Source organism: Haliotis rubra, unplaced genomic scaffold, assembly GCF_003918875.1.
Source record: "Haliotis rubra isolate DU_JTF1 unplaced genomic scaffold, ASM391887v1 Scf943, whole genome shotgun sequence".
In the NCBI taxonomy this organism is placed as follows: Eukaryota; Metazoa; Mollusca; class Gastropoda; order Lepetellida; family Haliotidae; genus Haliotis; species Haliotis rubra.
Window position 1 is genome coordinate 270,201 of NW_025767683.1, and position 22,029 is coordinate 292,229.

Consider the following 22,029-nt stretch of genomic DNA (forward strand, 5'->3'; position numbering starts at 1 on the left):
TTTTGGTATGACACGGTCTGGGATCAAACCCGCGACCTTCGGCTCTGTAGGAGCTTAACCCACTAACATGCTCAAGGATATGAACATCTGAATGACCAATTTTGAGCCAACTGGACTATTTGCCTGTTTGTCATGCATCATCAGAACCTCATAAATCACTGTGCCAATGGTGTGTTATTTGTAGTTAAACATGCCAAAAGTAGCCCATACTAAATATTTTTGGGTCATGATTGTGATGCTGAACACCCACAATCAGCAGATCAGTAAACTGACACTTTTTCAATTTTTCCAGATATGTATAGAAAATATATCCTCTCACAAATACTGCAAACTCGTGCTTATTTCTTGAAAGATTTTATTAGCATTATATGAAGTCCTCCCCATTAATCCAGTGACATTTGATAAAACAACACAATGCGTCACAAGACACAAACAATAACTGATAGGAGACATGGGTCGGGAGCAGCTCATTGTCTGCAGGTTAGCTGAGGCACCATGTTCCTGCCACTGACGATGACAACCAGTCTCATGGGATCTTCACATTTGATCCATGTTGATCAGGCACAAATTGACATCACAAGGCATACACCAAGACCTGTGTAACATGTCTTACTTTATAAATGGAAACTGAATTTATAAATGATGATGTACATTAACACCTGCATACACAATGAGTCTAATAATAACTAGTCCATAGCATATTTTGTACTTGCAGTGTATTCAACTGATTAGGGAGCAATTAGATACATATATATGTGTAATCCTTACAGACGTTTACTTCAATCAGGACAAGTGGCTGCTGAGCAGTTGCTTCAGTGTTTAGTTTCTGGTATATTGTGGGCAAAACTTTGCATTGTGATTTAATATTGTTTTCTCAGGTGATGTGGTTGAGGAATATCTGTGTGGCTGATGTGAGTGCATAACAGCAGGATTCAAGTCCTTCCTGAACAAAGTGTTCTAAAAAAAAAAATGCAACTGAGTGTATCAATTTTGATTCAAAATGGCAAGATATATATATATATGTGCATAAGTTATGGAAAAAGCAAGAAGGATTTTTCTGATGTGTGAAATATTGGCAAATGTATTTATCTTGACCGAATTATAATGTATACACATACAGGTATACAGACTTCCCATCTTACGACTAGTATGTAACCATCTCAACAGTTATTTTCCCAAGTCACACAGTATCAAATAATGCCAGTTCTTAAACTCAGGTAGTCCAAAAACACCTGTATCACCAAAAAGTTAAAGCCATAATTGGAAAGAAACCACTAATTGCACACTACAGGTAATAACAAAATATATATACCAACGACCAAGATCGATAATGAAATAGAATTCACAGAAGTGGAAGGTTTGGGGTTGTATAAGTCTTGCTTAGTGAAAGAGACAATACGATAAGCAGCTTAGACATTGATTGGGAGTTTATTCAGAAAACAAATCATTCTGAAAATATTCAAACTTTATCTTTAGTGCTGATGAGGAAACAAAGTACATCAAACCAAAGCAACCGTGGATATTTGATACCTGTTTTCTTGCTCAATAAATACCTCGCTCTTTGAATATATACAAATGAGTTGCTGGAAAATCAGTGTTTTCATCACTATATCCTAGCAAAGAACAACCTGGGAGAGTACACAGACAGAGATTGTTACCTTAAAGGCTCCAGCATCCATCTAGTGTCTCAACAAGGAAATTATGTGTTCATTATGTCCAAGATGGGGTCAATGAATTCAGTACTCAAACTACACTTGTATGGAGTGAAGTGAAACAAAAGAATATTGACAGAGACAGGAAAGATAGAATCACACATTTGAGTAGTTTCACAGAAACACACATTAGCAATCAGACAGTTGGTGTCACGGATCACATATTGGGGTAAGGATCACACAGTTAAGTGGCTTCAGGCTACAGTATGTACACCGGACTATTATGACCAAACCTTTTTAAGTATTCTGATTTGAGACCAGATGCCTTCAACAGTAACGTTCTCTGAATGTTTTACATGTGATGGCATATTTAAGTATATATATATTTAAACAGACATTATCTACATTAGTTTCTCAGACATATCATTTGATATTGACAGTACCTACATCGACTGTACTACTACTTTGGCCTTTCAACAATTGCTTGCATTGCCCCATTTAAATGTTATATGTACAAAACAAATGTTCAACAGTAATAGGTAGTTTATGACTGATTATGATAGGTAACTTGGCATTAAACAAAGCATGTGTAGGACTACATCACTTCACACCATAGTATGAAATCCTCCATTGTCCAGTGTTATACTGCCATTCTATTAGAAATACTGACATATTTTCTCACCAAAAGCTTCGTTTCAAAAGTGATGTCACAACTGCATTCATTGTTACAGACATGGTACAGAATTTCTCTCACTCATGAGATTGCAATCAACCATCTTTTGAAATGAATATCTAAACAGAAGTTCATGAATAGAACCTCATACAATTGAGCCCTGTGCACTTGTAATTGCATAAGATGAGTATGAGACAAAGTTCTTAGTACTAAGATAGGGTGAAGTCCCAGACTATCTAGCATCCCTAGTTTACTTGGAGGTGATGTACAACAGTGTTAGTAAATGCTTGTTTCAATAATGAAAGAGTCAGTGAGTGAGAGTTTAGTCTTACGCTGATTTTAGCAATATTCAAGCTATATCACAGCTAGGGAACACCAGAAATGGGTTTCGCATGACGAGCGAACGCTTTAACCACTAGGCTACCCTTCTGCCCCCAATAATGAAATAACAGTAGAACTGAACTAAAGAACAATAGCATTGTCGTATATATTTATGGAAATAAAATTGACACATCATGAACTGGACAACCGAGGATGTGCATAAATACACAGATAACATAATTACAAGAATACAATGCCATGTTGATGTTGCATTGAGCTGACACAAGGTATAACACCCACCAATATAACCTGGAGTCTCAATATGACGATAGACATTAATCTGTTCTTACTCAGCAATGACGTTCAAGAACACTGCATGATTTCTTCAGAAAGGATAAATGTGCTGCTGCAAACAAAGAAATGTTTCGTTCCTTGAAGCAGACATGCCTGATGTTTTGCTAATAAGAATAAAAGCAAGTTCAGTGCAAAAATCCATTACTGAAGCATCACTTTCTTTATAATCACCAATGAAATCGAAGGAAACAATGGCAAACTATCTCAATCTCATTGTATTTCTTGAACATACATAACTGATTACAAAAACATGTTTCAACTGCAATAGAACTGCTAACAAAGCAGCGACATTGTCTGACCTGAATAACAAACAGCGTAACAATATGATCCCATGTTCATTGTTCATGCAACAAAAGGTAAAACAATATACACTACTAATCCATATCATCACAACAAAAGGATCCCTTACAACGTCAGGTGAAAATCATTTTATAAAACAGGAAGAGCCATTTGAAGAACTCAGAATATATCCTTAAATAACAGACAATACAAGTCTGCTGGATTTCGGCAATTGTTTCCTCTTGATGCGCACTTATTCGTTTTATACTTTAATTTGACTTCGAAAAACGCATAAGATTTATGATGAAATAACAACATTGACGTAACCATGAACTGGGGTAATCAAACATCATGATTGACAGATTGAATTTCAAAACAATATAATAAATACCATATTTATTTCGCATACATTTCTAACGCTAATGGGACTGTGAAGTGTCAACCAGCTCTGAGAGAAGGGAACTAACCTTTGTGTAAAAAAAAGCAACTACAGCTGCTAACAATTTCTGGTTGGGTGTAACTTCTGTATTCTATCTGAACTGTAAAGTCAACTCCAGATAAGACAAACTTCAATAGTTGGGACAATTACTTGAATAAAACACAGTTTGTCAATGTGAAGGGTGACTTAGATAAACATGGGTACGTTTTTACACTATCTTCAATATTCCAGGCATGAGAAGAATTGGCTTCAACAAAGTTTCCATGTGGGGATTCAAACCTGGGTTTTCAGACTAGCAAACACTTTACCCTTCACAGTACCCTGCCACCCTTTACTGCACTTTACTGAGGTCCCTTCAAGTTCGTTACATCTGGAGTTGAAACAGCAGGATCTGGTTGTTTCGGATAGAATTACATCAACATGATAAACAGAAACACAGTGAACACTGTACAGAGGGACACATAAATCATTAAATATGAATCCCCAATTCGTACATACACATTCAGAAGAATATATACACCCAAACAGGTTCACTCCACTTTCATACAGACATATAAAATCAGCTTTTCATTTTGAATGAGATTTTTATGATCTATAGCTCATCTTTGAGTATAGTATATCTGTTGCTTGAGGGGGCAAGCTTTCTAAATGTTGATTCCGGAGGCGATGTTGGTTTTTTAAGAGGTGGTACTCCACCACTAACTGTATCCTTTGGTACATGTTTTGCATCTCCAGGCTGCTCCTGCAAACAAATCACACAAAAATTAGCCCAGGCAGCCATCGTATTGTGTAAATCGACAAAAAAGGGTAAAAATATGTAGTACCGGTATTTGTCATATAAATGACAAATGACAGATTCCTATAGCACAAGTATCTTTGTAGGATCATCTTCCATTGTTAAAGATGGCAAAGTGTAAGCTTCCCGTGTAAGCTTGCAGGGGAGACAACTCCTACATATACTCACATTAACAATCTGGGCTGGTGTAGCCTCTGTGGGGTCAGGCCCATGGTGAAACTCTCGGTGAAGTTTCCCAGAATGAAGATCTTCAATGAACTTTTTAAGAAGGCCTGGCTTACTATAAAACAAAACGTCACTTCAAGAATTAGTAAAATAACACAACCATCAGGGCAGATGATGGCATGATGCTGACAGGCAGCAGGCTAAGAGCTTGAGCCTCCCAATATCCATATTTTTTCCAATTTTATATTCAGTTTATACTAAAGAAAAGAAACACTGGCCCTGTTCTTGCCATGATACTTAGCACTGGAGCAAAAGACATGCTGTATTACATCACATGTAATGCCTTTATCTGCCTTTTCATTATCAACAAAGAAACACGACAATACCATTGAACAGTTCATTCAACAACAAAGTCACCTGTCTTTCATGAAAGAACGTTTTGAATTTTACATCAATTACAATTCAAATATAGGTAAGTATGTGTTTGAGATGCTGTACAGTGACTGATGTTAAATGACATAATTAGCAATATTCCATCTATAAGATGGCAGCCTGAAAAATAGTCATGTATGGACTGGACATTTCACTGATTGAAAGATCCCTTGCAAGATCTGATGTCATCAGGGTAAAAAGGCACATCAAGCCTCACCATCTGAACTGAACTATTAAGATGCCAAGTAAAGGAAACTGAGAGCCTATTCTATCCTGTAATCTCTGCTGAGGTGAAATAGAGTGAAATATTTGAGTCATACAAGGGATGAAGAATCTGAAATCTGTACATACTCTAAATCCTTAGTTACATCATGGGGGAAGATGTACATGTGCCTGAAACTGTCAATGGCGAGGACCGGCAGGTCACTCAGAGTCTTGCCAATATGGTGGAGAGGGTGGGTGAATTTACTCCCATCAGCCGTCAGGAAATTAACATTTGCTGAAAAACAAATCAATGTCATGTGATTGCCAAACACAAGCACAGAAACAAACATATGAAGTTATAAGAAATTAGAAAACATCATAAACACCAGTGTATGAAATAAGGACCCTTCGACCGCCCAAGACTGGCTAGATTTCTGCCGGACGGTCTAATTTTACAGCTAGCCAGCCCAATGAACGGGTGAAAAAATATATTCAGATAACGTGTCCACTGGCACTGTCTACTTAGTATTTAAGAAGGACTGGTTAAATATCTTCTGGGCTGGTAAGTTTTTGAAGTTACCAGTCCAGATATCTAGCTGAGTTTTTGGCTTATTTCATACACTGCAAACACCGAATATTTTTTACCACATTTACATGACATCATATGATTACTATCACTTGTGGCCATTTAAACCTCTGGACAACAGAAAATTTTAGAATATTATTTGAACTGTTATTTGAAACCAGATAAGTAACCATGTAGATAATAACCTTTCTCATGCAACAGCTGTGTAGAAACTTCATGAGTAAACTTTTCCACCACACCATGGTCATCAGGGTTATGGAACAGTATCAGGAATGGTAAACCCTCCTCTGTTAATTCCTGACAAAGCAGATCATACACATTCATAAAACAGAAACAATAATAACCAAAAATTGATAAAGGCAAGTTTATTAAAAGAATCGGTACCAGAAATAAACTGTTGTAATATATATACACATAACAAGAAAACAGCATCATAATCTCATAAGAGTACAAAATTCTTTTCAGCTATTTGTGTTGTTTATGTATTCAGCTACATTCCAGCTTTATGACAGCAGTCTGTTAATAATCAAGACTGGACCAGACAATGTAGTGAATAATATGAACACCTATCTACATATGATAGGCCATGAACCAAGTCAAACAGTTTGATCAAGTGATCCTCTCAGCTCTTACTACCAACATTGTTGCAGGCGATTTGTATTCTTCCCCAGAATCCCTAAAAGTAAACACTTTTTGAACAGTATTCCAACTCAATTTCCCCTCATCAAATGGATGACATTTATCTGACTAGGTCAGCAGCTATAAAATTACAAACCTCTGCATTTTCAAAAGTAATCTCCCTGACAAGGGGCACACACTTGTCCTGGATCCACACTTTGAGATTATCAAAATCGGTCAGGCTTCCCATGAACATCATGTCTTGTTTGCCAGTCTGAAGGGACAAGAAAACAGTTATAAAACATTGTTCCACAGTCTCAGCATTGTGGGTGTAAAGTGAAGAAAATGCCCTCACTAATTACTGCCTTTGCACACATGATGATAATAAAAGAAAGTCTTAAAATCTGTTCTCTTCAAAGTCAAACAGGTCCGATTTATAGAAAGAAAGAGTGACAGAGGCAGCCAGGAGAGACAATAGATTCAGGAGCTTGCTGATCAGCCAGGATACCAAAGGTCTCCATGGCGACAGCTGGGATGTGTTCCGGTGAGGGTTTTCTTTGAAGCTGGAAACAGGTCAGACAGAAACACATCTCCCAGGTGACAACAAAAGTGGGCTCAAACAATTTGCAATTACCACTCTGCCATGAAACATTCCTCACAGGATATAATGGGTTTCAAGCTTCATCATGACATTTGTGGGAGGGGAATTTGACTTGCTGGGCATTAAAACTTCACATAGGTGCACAGTAATTGGGTTACTTTTACCCTTGTTTGGGTTGGCAATTCACTGTTAAGGTATCTCAGAATACTCACACCAGGTGGTTTGAACACAACACGGTCTCCAGCAGTCCTCTCAGCCTCAGATGCTGGGCTGTAACAATCACATGAACCATGTCTAACTTGTCTACGCGATCAAGTTTAATGATAAAGCAATAAATGTTTTTGCACTTATAATGCCTGGAGTGGATAGTCGACCTATCCCCAGGTATTAGAGATATTCTTCATAGCCCAATTCATGGGGCCCAGTCCGGTATACAGGACCCCACAATTCTCCACACCACAGGACCTATCCTCCTCAAAAACAATGTGCCCCACCCTATTTCAGACCAAAGAAACTCACCCTTCTCCAGTCCATGGAGTCCCATCATTTCACAGCCCATTGAGCCCAGCCTTTCACACAGATGTAACTAACACCCATTCTGATACCACATCTATATTACATATATAGAATTTCAACATAACATGCATAGAGGCCTATAAATATTTCAGCACCTCTTTCTCCACTGACTTACCCAAACAGTGCATGAAATTTGCAGTCATCTCTGAAGGAACTTGCAACTCTGGCATATGTCTTGTATGTGTCAGAGTTCTTAGCTTCGAAATAACCCACCACATGCCTCTTTTTGTTCTGAAACAGATGATTTACATGATTAATAAACTGACAGTCGGTGGAAACATCAGTATTGATATATTAACTAAAACGTATCAATATATTGTTTAATAAAACATTTCATAAATCTATGCAAATTCAAATGCATGTATCACCGCTTTTTTGAATGCACAAAATATTCTGACTATTGAAAACATCTCTCAAAGAAGTTACATTCATATATATCCACTTTCACTAAAGGATACAAGGAATATTTTGGGTAATACAAGCAACTTCATACACTCCACATAAGCCAAATTACACTCCTTTCGAAGTTTACACTTGTGTTGTCATTTCCTGTGATGAGGTTACTCACATTTAGTTCCTCCAAGGATTCGATGTCTGTGTGCTCCTCTGCAGGGTCGGTCAACTGATCCTTGATGAACTGAGCAAGTGAGTCAGCTGACCTCTGACCCCTATATTCTTTCTTCACAACTTCACCATTACGGAAAAGTTTTAAAGTTGGATATTTGTTGATTCTATATGATTGAGCAATATTCGCTGAAAACAAAACAGAAAACAATACATTATTTGCCCGAAAAAAATAATCATGGTTTTGATGGAAAAAGTTTGAGTATTTGAACAGGATTTGAAAACACTTCCAAGAACATGCTCTGAAAAACCATATTGGAGGAGTCATAACATGCTTACATCATGCATCAACACATATCATGAGGGGTGGTGGGGTAGCCTAGTGGTTAAAGCGTTGGCTCATTATACCGAAGACACAGGTTCGATTCCCACATGGGTACAATGTGTGAAGCCTATTTCCGGGGTCCCCCACCATGATATTGCTGAAATATTGCTAAAAGTGGCTTAAAACTATACTTGCTCACATATCATGATACTTGCATCAGTCACAACAAAAAGAGGATGTTGCTTCCAGCCCATTTGTATTTTACTTGCACATCTGGTGAATTTAGGTTTGCCTTGACACTAACTCAGATCTAACAATTATCAGTTATCATAAAACATGGTAACAGGGGTGCAAATAACCCATTGCCTGACGTCCGAGTCCAGTGTTTTTTTCTGTTGGGCAAGCAAATTTGTATATCACACTGTACTGGTGTCCAGTTAACTTTCCAACGTTAATTATGTTGTTTATCTAAAAAATCAACAAGAAAACATCCGGTATAGTGGAAAAATTATCAGGGCAAGTGATTTTACATGTGCCACTGTACCGGAGTACACTAGCAATTTTAAAGTTATTTCCACCCCTGGGTAAACATTATTGTGAAAATCCATACAGAATTAAAATATGAATCATCATAAAGTCCTCATTTATTACTAAGCATGCTAACACAGTGTATAGTTCAGCCAGTAATATTCCACCTGATCACAACTGGTCTTGTCTGGTCAGTGTGAACTGTAATGCTGGGTATACACAATTTGCTAACAATTTGATCCATTCAACATGTCTGAGTAACAATGCTCGACTCACTTTCACGATCACAGTCTACTTTTCCAAAAACAACTCTGCCAGGCATCTGAAAAAGGAATCCCATACAAAGGTTATAGTTTGTTATTTCCTAAATCTCTCGGTTTACATCCTATTTACACCGGAGACTACACTGAGGCAGGAAAACCTTGATATATGAATGCTTAAAAAAAGGAGACAGTGTAAGTGTTGTGTTTTTATCTTGATGTCAAATTTTAAAATCTAAAATAGAGATACACACACTGATCATGTTAATAAGATGAAATTGTGAAAACTTATCAAAGTTGTACACATACTTCATCGTGCTGTACATAAGGAACTAAGAAGGAAGTTGGTGGATTATAACAACTTGATACAAGCAGGAAGGGATGGTTAACATGGTTCATCAGATAAGCAGTGTGTTCAGTTATTATTGTTGATTTATAAACTTACAGGAACTGCCTTTAACTTTTTGATGAAGCAATAAATAGTTGATACATTCTGGGCTTATTTTCAGGGACAAGGACTAGCAAACCAAACTGATACAGAAAGTTATTACAGTTCGAGTGAGGGGTCTAATGGGTATCCTCCCGGTTTACTCTCATTCTGCCTACAGACATAATAAAAATGAAGGCAGAATGAGAAAAATCAGGCCACCTCTAATTTAGAAATGGGCTTGGTATTTTGTTTCAATCCGTGAATTCATCAATTAGGGGTGACCAGCATGGCCCAATTAATTAGTGTGCTATTTTTATCTGCATTTGGGAGGTATGTGTTATGGGAGTAAACCGTTTAATGCCAACTTTACCATGTTCACTGTCAGATATACATGGTATAAACCTTGAAGGGCTACTTACAGGAAATGCCTCCCTCACTTTGTTAGAGGCTTCTTCAAACACAGGCGTCAACATCTGACTGAATCGGCACCTGCAATGTATTTGGTTCATCTAAAAGTCGTGTAATACTCTACAAATTTCATAGATAAGAACCGATGCAATATCAAATGTGGATGACATTCTGTTGAGATTTCTATAATCACTACATCTAGCAGACTTCAATCAAGTGACAGGCCGTGATTAATTGTAATGGATTGTACTATTCATTGATTCAAAGTCATTCTCCTCATAGTATTTCTGAAACTAACAAGAACTCATATCAGACAGTACTCATGTAACAAAACAACTGAACACATTCATGTATTTCACAAAGTGAATTTATACAAATACAAAAGGCTGGAGCGAAGCAAGTATCAGTTTACGAGCTAATAATCTCCAGCCTCTTCAAAGAGTCATATTATATTGATGTCGAGATGTATCAGATAGGTATTGATAGTTTTACACACGAGAGACAGTTTATTGTAATCTCACCTCATTGCAATTGATATGAACACTACACAAATGGATACACAACATCTAGAACTGTGATGAGCTATTCTTGAGTATTGAGAGACTTTCATTAAAATAACGGACATAAACATAGCTATATTTTAATGTTTCATGTACCTGATAATAATACAAAGTATGTTTGAAACCAGGGATCTAACAGGTGGCGTACAAGAAAGATTGTCCTCTATTCAGAACTATTCAGAATAAAGTAGCAGGTTTTGTCAAAAAGGCAGGTCAACATGGTCTAGAAACATCTGATTTCATCCATTTTCCCTGTGTCAGCAAAATAATCAAACCAGATGACTAATTTTTCATTGTATACCAATAACTGAACTCTGTCCATAAAAAAACAGTGTTCCCTATACAATTCACAGCTGTATGTGAACAGACTGTTGCATCAGCTGAGGTGTTATTCAGCATCAAAACAAGTCAATGCTTTTAACACACCATGATTCATTGTCAATGACAGACTGTTTCAATATATAATGAAACAGCAGAATATTTGGAACCATTGTTATTAACCATGATGGTAAATTTAGTGCATATGTAAGTATGCATACTGAAAGGAGCACATCTGGTCATAAGACACAGTGCCACTTACATTAAAAGGTTTTGAATAAATCCTAAGTTGTATCAAAATCCTCTACTGCAGTACCTTTATATAAATCTGTAATGAAAACATGACACCTGAAACTCTGACTATCTCCAGACTGGAGGACCAAGAACAAGATGGAATTGGAAATACATCCAATAATGTAACGTTTTGTCTCCATGACACGAGTTGCATGTAATTGATAAGATTTTCATTGCTACTACTCTCCAAAGTCTCATCTCAGTTCAAACACCTGTTATTGTCAACACCTGCTGCATTAATATTCCACAATGAATTCATTGACAGCCTTATCAGCTATATCAGGATACAATGTCAGGTTTGTAGACAATGGATTCCACACAAATGAGCCAGTATCTTCTTAAAACATCTTTTAGATTTTCATAACTGAGAGGACAACATGGCATTTTATTAAATTGCATTTTGCTGGTATGTGAAGCAAATCTAAAACTATGGACTACCAATCTAACTGGAGAGTGGGTGACAGTTTGAAGGATATGGAGATTGTGCCCACACATATTAATACAGGATTCCAAACAAATGCCCAAGGCAGGCAGACTTTGGAAAAGGTCATAGTCATGTTCATACATTCAGGGTTACTTTAACTTTGTCCTTTACCACTTCCTTCAATGCAACACTGTATTTTCTCTTTGGTGGTCATGTTATCATTGAAACACTAGTCACCTAACAACATTTACAACTGGGAACATTTTAATTCCAACAGGCAGAACCCAGCTAATAGCATATGCTGGAAGCTGTACTTGAGAAAATATGATGACACAAAAAGCTAGAGTTAAACAGTTCCTAAGTGAGCAAATAAATTACAACTGACTAATGTGAGGTATACTTTACATCATGGGACATAATATCTTCCTGGAGTGATATATTTTGAGATGATGTCACTGAAAGGCTGTAACTACTTCCTAATACTTACCAGTCAGCATAGAAATTCACGAACACTATTTCATGTGTGCCTGAAAAACAATAAATAGATTGACCTTTATACTAAGAATATCATACAATATCACAAACAGTAATGTATCTGAATATATGTACTTCACTAATGATACACCATTGCTCAACTTTGATGGTAAACCCCACTACTTTCATTTCCATGAGGCAGGTTTTATTAATCATACTGTATACAGATCTCACTACCCCAACTATTTCACACATGTTGAATAAACCTAAATTTAGAGGAGTCATTTGATTTCTATTAAAAAATAATGTTATTTCCTTAAGTGTCACAAATACATGTTCTTGACACGTTACTTTATTACAACTGAGAAAACTAGCAATCTAGGACTTTTTTAAAAGAAAGTCTATGAACATGATGAACAAATTAAACATGTTCCTAGTTGTAAAAGAACCAACCAACCAACCAACCATCAGACTAATTAAAAAGAATTAATTATATAAATGTATTCTGCTCTTCAGTACAATTACATTTTGCATACAAATGTGCATCAGTAGTGGCAAGAATATAGAATGAACCATGCAAAGTGCAACACAACTTCAGGACCCTGCTGAGGAAGGTTGCCACTTGACATGATGTAACCTTGGTTACTCACCTAAAATGCTGTTGACATTGCCGTCATTGAGGGGCTGGACCTCTGTCTTGACAACACTCACCAGCTGGAAAATACACATGCTAACATTAACACATACACAAAGGTTGGAATTTGGACGGAAACTGCAGGGGAAAATGTATCCCAGCTATTATTGTATCCAACAAGAAGGCAGTTTGAAAATGTTACTTATAACAAAAAATGGGGATTTTTTTTTCAAAGTTAGTGATTAACTTGACTGATGATGGTCTTCTCATTGGTCAATATTTGGACCCAAGACATTGAAGGTTGGTAAAATTTCATCAGTTGGAAATGAAAAATCCAAGCTAATCATTTAGATATAGTGAGTGAGTGAGTTTAGCTTTACGCCGCACTCAGCAATATTCCAGCTATAAAGCGGCAGTCTGTAAATAATCGAGTCTGGACCAGACAATCCAGTGATCAGCAGCACGAGCATCGATCTGCGCAATTGGGAACCGATGACGTGTCAAGCAAGCCAGCGAGCCTCACCACCCGATCCCGTTAGTCGCCTCTTATGACAAGCATGGGTTACTGAAGGTTCATTCTAACCTAGACTTTCACGGGTCATTTAGATATAGTAATGCCTAAATTTTGCAAATGTGACTTATAACTTACAGCCAGAATAACCAACAATGAGATGAGGTTTTTGAACATGTTACTTTATTGCAGGTATGTAATCATGGTGACGACTTTACTGGTGTGACTTATGGAATACATGTGATTTGTTGCGTAGTAATATGTACATGAAACACTGAAAGTGAAACCATAACTGCATACATGACACAATCAATATTTAGTATGTCAAATACAAACTTTTAGTAAATAAAATGCCAAAATTTCTCTAAAAGAAAAAGAAATTTGGGCAGGAATCATGCAAAAGACAAACTGCATTGGACAGTTCCATTTAGCAAACTTTAGGAATATTTTCGCTATGTTTAAGAAATTCTTTTCGATCATCATCATAGTGTAAAAAGAACGACATTTTGAAGGAGAGTGAATATCTTACGTAACAGTCTTTTCACTGGGACTGGGACAAATGCACTGAGGTGAGTTTGATGGGTAATGAATATGAATATTTATTTATGGACACTTTCTGTTTAATATCAAGGAATTGAAATAACAAACGTAATGTAATCACTTATGCAGAAACATTTCAATGATGTGTTTTGAAAAGCAAAAACACAACAAAGCTACTTCTAACCCAATGACAGAAGGGGCCTTGGCAAAAAGAGTGAGTGAGTGAGTTTAATTTTACGCCGCACTCAGCATAGCATCAATCTGCGTAATTGGGAACCGATGATATGTGTCAACCAAGTCAGCGAGCCTGACCATCTGATCCCATTAGTCGCCTCTTACGACAAGCATGGCTTACTGAAGATCAATTCTAACCCGGACTTTCATGGGTCCTTGGCAAAATGACACTGCATCACTTGTATGTATTCCATTCTGTATATCTCACTTTGATAAATAACAGATGTCTTCCAAGTACAAAACACTCTTTTATTCAAGACCACAAATAACATACTGATTTCATGATCATGATGAAATAATGTGGTTCAAGACCATATTACTGACTGAAAAACTTTGGCATTCTTACATTCAAACTGTCATCGTGTTTTTAATGGCAGACATGTATCAATACTTTATAACATGATTAATAACAATAGGTCACAGCAGTCACGGTAGTTTAAAGTCAATTATCATTCATAACTGAGACTACCCACTGAGTATCAGTTGATTACAAGTGCTGATAACTGGCATTCCACACTCCCACCTGAACATTACAGCCTGCACTACTTGATGCCAATAACCAGCTGGTAATGTTCAGTTATGGGATTTTGTTTATATATCTTGATGTCAAACCTAGATATAGGATAATCTCATCAATACTTAGCACAGACTTCACAAGTACCAATACTTATACTTAATATGTTATATGGTACCACTGTAAAAGCCTCATAACCATCATTTCCATTACAACTGTCTGTTAAAGCTTTATAAAGAACCAAATATATCTCAGAAACCCTAAACTGGACAGAATGCATGTAATATCTACTTTTTTAACGATGAAACACAATCTCAGGATTACAAAATTAACACACTCCTCCTTGTCCAATAGTAGGACAGGTGTTCGTCCACATTTCCTTGTGGCTTAACACTTTCACCATACCAGTTCATTTGTTGTCAGATATTGAAAACTAATTATGGATCATATTGGTTGTATAGATAAACGACAAATGTCGATGTCATGTGTACGAGTATGACACTAGCATAAATTAACTGAGCATGAAACTTGGTCCAGAATACATATACAATAGAGACTACTTTCATTGCCACTCTGGCTAGTGACATTCAGCTTAATGCCAGAGGCACTAATAAACCTAAACGGACAGTTCAATATATACTTAACATAATGTCCTTGAGGCTAATCTACACTCTGTTTGAACTTCCTGAGATTCGACAGAGAGTGATAGCTTTTTCTCAGGAACTTGGCACATAGAGAGATGACAGTGAGTGCTTATCAATATTACAAAGACATATTTCATCATCTGGCCAAACCCAGCCTTCATCCAAAGGGTCAGACAGAATTTAACATTTTAACCAAGTCTCTTGAAAATCATTAATACTTCAGAATAGTAACTAAAATAAACACCACAAACATTTGACTTTAATGTTTACAAATACATTTTAGCAGTTTCCTTGATCATGCCTGCATTGATTCTACAATAAAAGAAATAAGGAAAACTGTATGAGCCCAGGTCAGCCATATCCATGCATCAACGAAAAGGACCAGCATTAATTCTAAACTGTCCAAATGTGGGCCAATGAACTGCAGAAATATGGACCAAACAAGGTGTGATAGACTGCTGATAATATACAGACCAATCCACAGCAATACATTCCATATTTGAAGACTTCCAATTTCACTAATAATTTAAAAGAAAAGCACATGTTTTTGTCCTAATACTACCATGGTCATTAATATATTTACAAGTATCATGTTAAAACTGTCAATGACACATGCACTATTATGGTCCATTTTAGAGGAAATCTCCATCATATCAGATCATATCGTTAACTGCCCCTGCACCAATGATCTGAGGACATACCAAAGAAAAAGCACCATTTGGAAACATAATAAGCAAGATTGGCCGAATGGTGCCTACTGAACCTTTCAAACCTAAGCAGGTTCCTGGAGGTTTGTTTTGGTTGCATTTGAATCAAAATTGGTCAAAAGTCTTTAACTTTTAACATTAGGGTTATGACAAAGACACCCTGATTTTCATACATAATTTTGTACACAGCCTAAATTTCATGGATGCTTATTTCACTGTCATCTACTGGTCATAACAACTCTTATTTATTGGATATTAGTGGATTTTTCATTATTGATCAACCTCACCAGTGGGATGTCGGATGTGTCGTATTCATGGTGTTTATAAAAATCACTATAATGTTCATCCTGTTTCTTTTGTTATGTATAGACCAACAATCAACACATGAAGTAACTTAATCCATAAATCCAATTCATCACAGATGAAACTATATATTACCACTGAACCAGAACCCATGAACTTTGTAACAGTGATACTAAATCAATATTCATCTCCATGAAGGCAACATGTGGCCTACACTTGCTGACAGAAAATGTTCAAGCCAGTAAAGTGAGACCCACAGCGAAGTATTATACATTCTATTGACACATAAAGAAAGAGTTGTTGTTCCACTTACATGTATACCCTTGGTTAATTATTGTAAATCATTGTTTGTGACAAAAACAGTCCTGACAGAAAAATATTCACCAAAGTTCCAAACACAACAAAACTTCACAGGAATTCTCCATGACAGTTGCAGGATTTTGAAAGAGACGGTCTATGGTACCCTGTTTTGAAACAAAATGTTATTGGAACCACAACATATATTTTGAGCTTAGATTTGTTTGAAACTAATAAAATTGAATTTTAAATGGGCCTGAACATAATAACAGTGAGTGTAAATTGAGTGAAATAGAAATGGTCACACAAAGCCAAATTTTGCCTAATACACATGATTACAACACATAATGTATTTCATATCCAAGACAAGTGCCTCCTACTTTGCCTAAAGGCAAGTATGGCAGCTTAATTAACTGCCTCTAGCAACTTAGTCATGGATGAGACCACAAATCTGATAACCAAGATCAAAATCATCTCCCTGATACACTTATCTTACACTTGATACCCTCTCTTATTGTTATTTATGTGGAAGGTGATGCCAAATCTTTCAAACACTTCATAAATAACTGAATCAGTAGCTATGACCACAGTTCTGACTAGAAGGCTTTTAACATCAAAGGGTAAACAGATTTTAACCTGAGTGAGGCAGCAGTTGGTTACATACACAATCTTACAATCTAGTACCCATCTTTCAGCCAAGATTTCTCAAATTATAACTTTCCATATGGTATTAATGGTATGAATATACTTTTCTGAATGTGACACTATAATTTTGAACAAGTAGACCAGTATCATTTCCTGTTCTCATGTCCTATCTTTGCCCAGATCTTGCAATGTTCAAATAATCCCAGTAAAATGTATTTCCCAAGTATGCAGTATGGACATGATGGAGTACCCAACTGGTATCAGTGCAACAACAAGATTAAGTTTCATGTTATCAATGGGACCCTGTATTATCGCGGTAGTTAATGTTTTCGCCATCGGGATTATGAACGGCTACTGACATTTAGCATTTTATATATATTTTCAGTTGACTGATGTTTAATCTTCATTTCTGTCACAAATTATGTGACACATCGTCGCAACTCATTTAATATCAATTTATCATTGCGGCAATTCAGATTGTCTCGTTTCTACCGGAAATTGAAGCAACTCTCTATTATCGTGGTATTGCTATTTTCTTACTATGGCACGCGGTACAAGCAGATGACACCGTGAAACGTTTACTAAGACAAGTAACGAATCTAAATAGTTTGATCATTAAAAAATATTTAGGAATTTCATTCACATTAGTAATATCATCATGTTTTTTACCCAAACATCTGAAACTTCTATTCATTTGGATACAAGGTAACAATACATTACAAACTATTGGTTTTCCACCTTAAAATGTACCATACAAGTTGCTGCCATGTGTAGAGTAAAGATGCATAACATGTCACTTCCTGTTATATTATTAGCACGGAAAATATGCAAATGACCTTATAGTTGTCGCAGGATTACTCTTGATGAAGTAAGTTTTGATTCATGCTAGATGTAATGGCAGTAGGGATCATACTAGTTTCAAAATGTTCTAGAACTTACTGAAAAGATGAATGCTTTAATACTTCTACAATTAGACATGACATTCCAATGAAATAAATAACTTTTTCAATAGCGATGAATTTATTTTACATAAGTTGCATATGTAAACAGCCGATGCGGGGCGTGGTGTTTCTGTTTTCTCGATGTTTTCGCGTCTGCGATAATAGAGAGCCCGCAATAATAGAGAGTCCCAGTATATACCTTCCACTCCGTTTCAACAGGTGTTTTCAAACACACCCAAGCATGAAGGGCAAATAGTGTCACATGCTCTTGATACAAGTACAAATGATAATGAAACATAAGAACATAAGTGCATAGTCATATTTGCACAAGCACATATGTGACATTCTGGATATACATGATAAATTATTGATGCTATGGCTTGCTGTAGACATCAAGGCGTTTGATAACTTGTCACACTAAACGGGAATATAGGCATGTTGAAATTAAGAATGACCTCCATTTTTAGCAATGTCGGATGAAATGATAATTTAAAGAAACTATCACAACTGTGAAGTATATATTTAAGATACTAAATATAGAACCATGAACTTCAAAGTGCAAATATTCATTATTTATTTTGTGATAAATTCAAAGAGGAAATTATCACCGATCAACGCATGCTTCTGATAAGAGAGCCAAGTCATCCAATTCACAAAATTAAACTTTATAAAGTTATAAAAAAGTATTTGCAACATGGTAAACCAGTCATTAAAATAGGACATGCCTAGGAAACAGAGAATGTCACGTTTTAGTCAGTTTGTTGACAGAGCGACAGGAGCAGATTTCGCGCGTGCAATCAATCAAATGCAATATTTACTTACCCATGCAAATAGGATGCACAAGAGGTTCGTTGATTGTCTTCGTATCAACGATTTCATCGTTGCAATTATCGGCTGCAGACGTAAATACCCACACACCGGTAACCAGATGCTTTCCACACCTGAGTCCAAACAAATATGGCTGAGTGTGTGCGTGTAATCTCGCGCAGATACTATATTCTACATGACAGATTCCGTTAAACGAGAACCTTCTCAAAGCGCGAAATTTGAAAGTATGAAGTTTTGCGTTGACAAGCTGCTGTCCTCGCATACTGTTGCCGAAATTGAAGATTTGGGGCATCCTCACCTTTACAATGCATTTCTTATGCTTGGTTCGAAACAAATTTACGTTTTCGTTTATCTATCTTTACACGCTGCGTTTAACGAGTGGGCGTGACTGAATTTTAACAAAGACGGAGCATCCAGGTAAAGTGCACCAAACAGAACTTTATGTATGAAACACAGAAATATTTTGTGGATGAATACCCTCTATACAGATGTTGAAAACAGTGTTCGAAATTATGTTTATTACTTGCATTTTGCTGAGTGATTGTCTGAAATAATGCGCGACAATGATTTAAACAAAATAGAGACTACTTAAGTCTTAGATGTTTGATTGGCATTTTAGAAGATGCTATTTGATGAACATAGAGGCTTTTCTGGGTTTCATCTTCTTTTTATTGTTTGGTACTACGTTTCAGGGCTTGTTCTGGCCCCATCATCAGGTAGAACTAAAGAACAGTCGTCACTGTTCTTTAGTTCTACCTGATGATGGGGCCAGGGCACTTCTGTTTATTGTCTCCCCTAGGTACTATTACTTGTATCCATCGCGAACAAAATTTAATTAATTGTGAGCAACAAAAAATTATTACTCATCCAATCACTAAACATCCTGCGATATATTTGTAAAAAGAAACCCGCCCGTTTAATGTATCATATAAGCATTAAAATGGCATAACATTTGCCCCACCTGTCCTCCGCTAAAAGGGGCGGTGGTGTAGTCTAGTGGTTAAAGCGCTAGCGTTCGCTCGTCACGCCAAAGACCCTCGTTCGATTCCCCACATGGGTGCAAAGTTTGAAGCCCATTTCTGGTGTCCCACGCCGTGATATTGCTGAAATATTGCTAAAAGCGGCTTAAAACTATACTTGCTCACATATAATGATACTTGCATCAGTCAGGATATGATATGTATCATGTTTCTCAGTTCTGCACTCTTGCTTGTCAACGGTACCAGAATCTGTATCGAAACGTCAGAATCACGAAATAAAGTAGTTGTTATCAATAAAAAAATGTTCTATATTGTACGTCCCAACTTCTAAAATGCCACTCAAACAAGTCGCCGTGATATTGTTGGAATATTGCTAAAGGCAGCGTAAAACTAAATTCACTCGCTCGTTCTATTTCGTGTCATCTCCTGTATTGTTCTCTTGACTATGTTGCATCTGAGTAAAATTCTCGTCCTTGTTATGTGAGGCTTAGTAAAGTAATTTACCTTGTAAGTATGTATCTGTTTTACTCACAGCCCCGTACTGCCCCGATCAACCTGGCGGATACCATAACGACCCGGGGAACCACGGAGTACATCTCCAACGAAAATGGGTAAACACTACCTGAGCATTTCTACTGTATTTGACTGACCCGTACCCAAAGTCGGACAATCCGTACCCAGATCTGAATTATCTGTACCCAAAAATATCTTTAAAGTGAAATGTCCGAAATCAATCTGCTATGACCGTTATAGCCCGTAAAACGACAGAATATACATTGTATGTTTCAAATTATTTATTCAGCACTAAAGTCTCATGAATTCTAATCTGCATTTTCAAAGCAATATATTCAGAACACTGTTCAGTATAGATTACAAACATTCATCTATTTTACATTCATTAGCTTCCTTCATTGTGATGATTTATGTAGGTGAACTTATCTTTTGCCTTTATGAATGCATTATGTATTTTACATTTTAAAATGTTTTACTAAGCCTTTTGATGTCTCATAGGCCTTTAGGCTGAGTGCTGCACCGTTATCACCCTGTAGTGTTTGTGTGGACTACAGTGGGACCTGTTAGGTGCTAGACCCGTGAAGATCCGGGGTAGAATAGGTCTTCAGCAACCCATGCTTGCCAGAAAAGGCGACTATGCTTGTCGTAAGAGGCGACTAACGGGATCGGGTGGTCGGGCTCGCTGTCTTGGTTGACACATGTCATTGGTTCCCAATTGCGCAGATCGATGCTCATGCTGTTGATCACTGGATTGTCTGGTCCAGACTCGATTATTTACAGACCGCCGCCATATAGCTGGAATATTGCTGAGTGCGGCGTACAGCTAAACTCACTCACTCATTAGGCTGAGTGCCTGTATAATATATACGCCAGTTAGCTTTTCAAGACCTGTTGGACTCAGACTGTATATACAGCGCATGTGACATCTAAATAAAATCTTCTTCTTCTGAAAACCAACTATATCCAATAGCTATATATGGTTATGAATGGGGTCCTATTCAAAATGGCCACACGTCAAAATGGCCACTAAAAAAGGTCAAAATGGCCACAAACCCCTAGTCAAAATGGCCACCCCAAAAAGTCAAAATGGCCATACAAAAAGTCAAAATGGCCACAGATTATTTTTTATATTTTTTTAATACTCATAACATTTTCGCTTGTTGTATTATGTGATATCAAGGTGTAAAAATGACAAAAGAAGTTATATCAGACAAAACTTGATGTTTATTACACATCAACAAATAACAAGACAGATAAATGTAGTTTCTTTCTTCATGTACATGCACTTTTGTATTGTTATATTTATATTTCCGGTTATAAGTTTAGCCCCCAAACATACCATTCTGCTTTTAATAACATTTACAAGTGGGAATCTACCAAACTGGCCATATACCTTAAAGGTCACATGCAACGTAAAATACCACTTTGCAGATTCTGATACCAATCGGTATGGACTT

At 36.8% G+C, this 22,029-nt stretch overlaps 1 protein-coding gene across 1 annotated transcript; it reads right to left on the reverse strand.

The window, feature by feature from the left end:
- Window positions 1-338: 338 nt before the first annotated feature.
- Window positions 339-19,229, reverse strand: LOC124264800 (endoplasmic reticulum resident protein 44-like). Its single transcript, XM_046699589.1, has 13 exons — window positions 19,074-19,229; window positions 12,932-12,995; window positions 12,295-12,334; window positions 10,223-10,292; window positions 9,390-9,435; window positions 8,265-8,449; window positions 7,812-7,927; window positions 7,333-7,390; window positions 6,677-6,793; window positions 6,087-6,198; window positions 5,463-5,610; window positions 4,683-4,794; window positions 339-4,460 (listed from the first exon to the last, which is right to left on the reverse strand). Exons 1-13 carry the CDS (start codon window positions 19,128-19,130, stop codon window positions 4,311-4,313), a joined length of 1,275 nt encoding a protein of 424 aa, XP_046555545.1. The 5' UTR covers window positions 19,131-19,229; the 3' UTR covers window positions 339-4,310.
- Window positions 19,230-22,029: the final 2,800 nt, after the last annotated feature.

What these genes read in the sequence shown, in the direction of transcription:
- LOC124264800 (XM_046699589.1), bottom strand. Translation starts at nt 19,130, where the DNA reads ATGAAATCGTTGATACGAAGACAATCAACGAACCTCTTGTGCATCCTA. An exon ending in TGTGCATCCTATTTGCATGG is followed by an intron (nt 12,996 to 19,073) that starts GTAAGTAAATAT and finishes TGTATTTTCCAG; the next exon opens with CTGGTGAGTGTTGTCAAGAC. An exon ending in CAATGTCAACAGCATTTTAG is followed by an intron (nt 12,335 to 12,931) that starts GTGAGTAACCAA and finishes ATTGTTTTTCAG; the next exon opens with GCACACATGAAATAGTGTTC.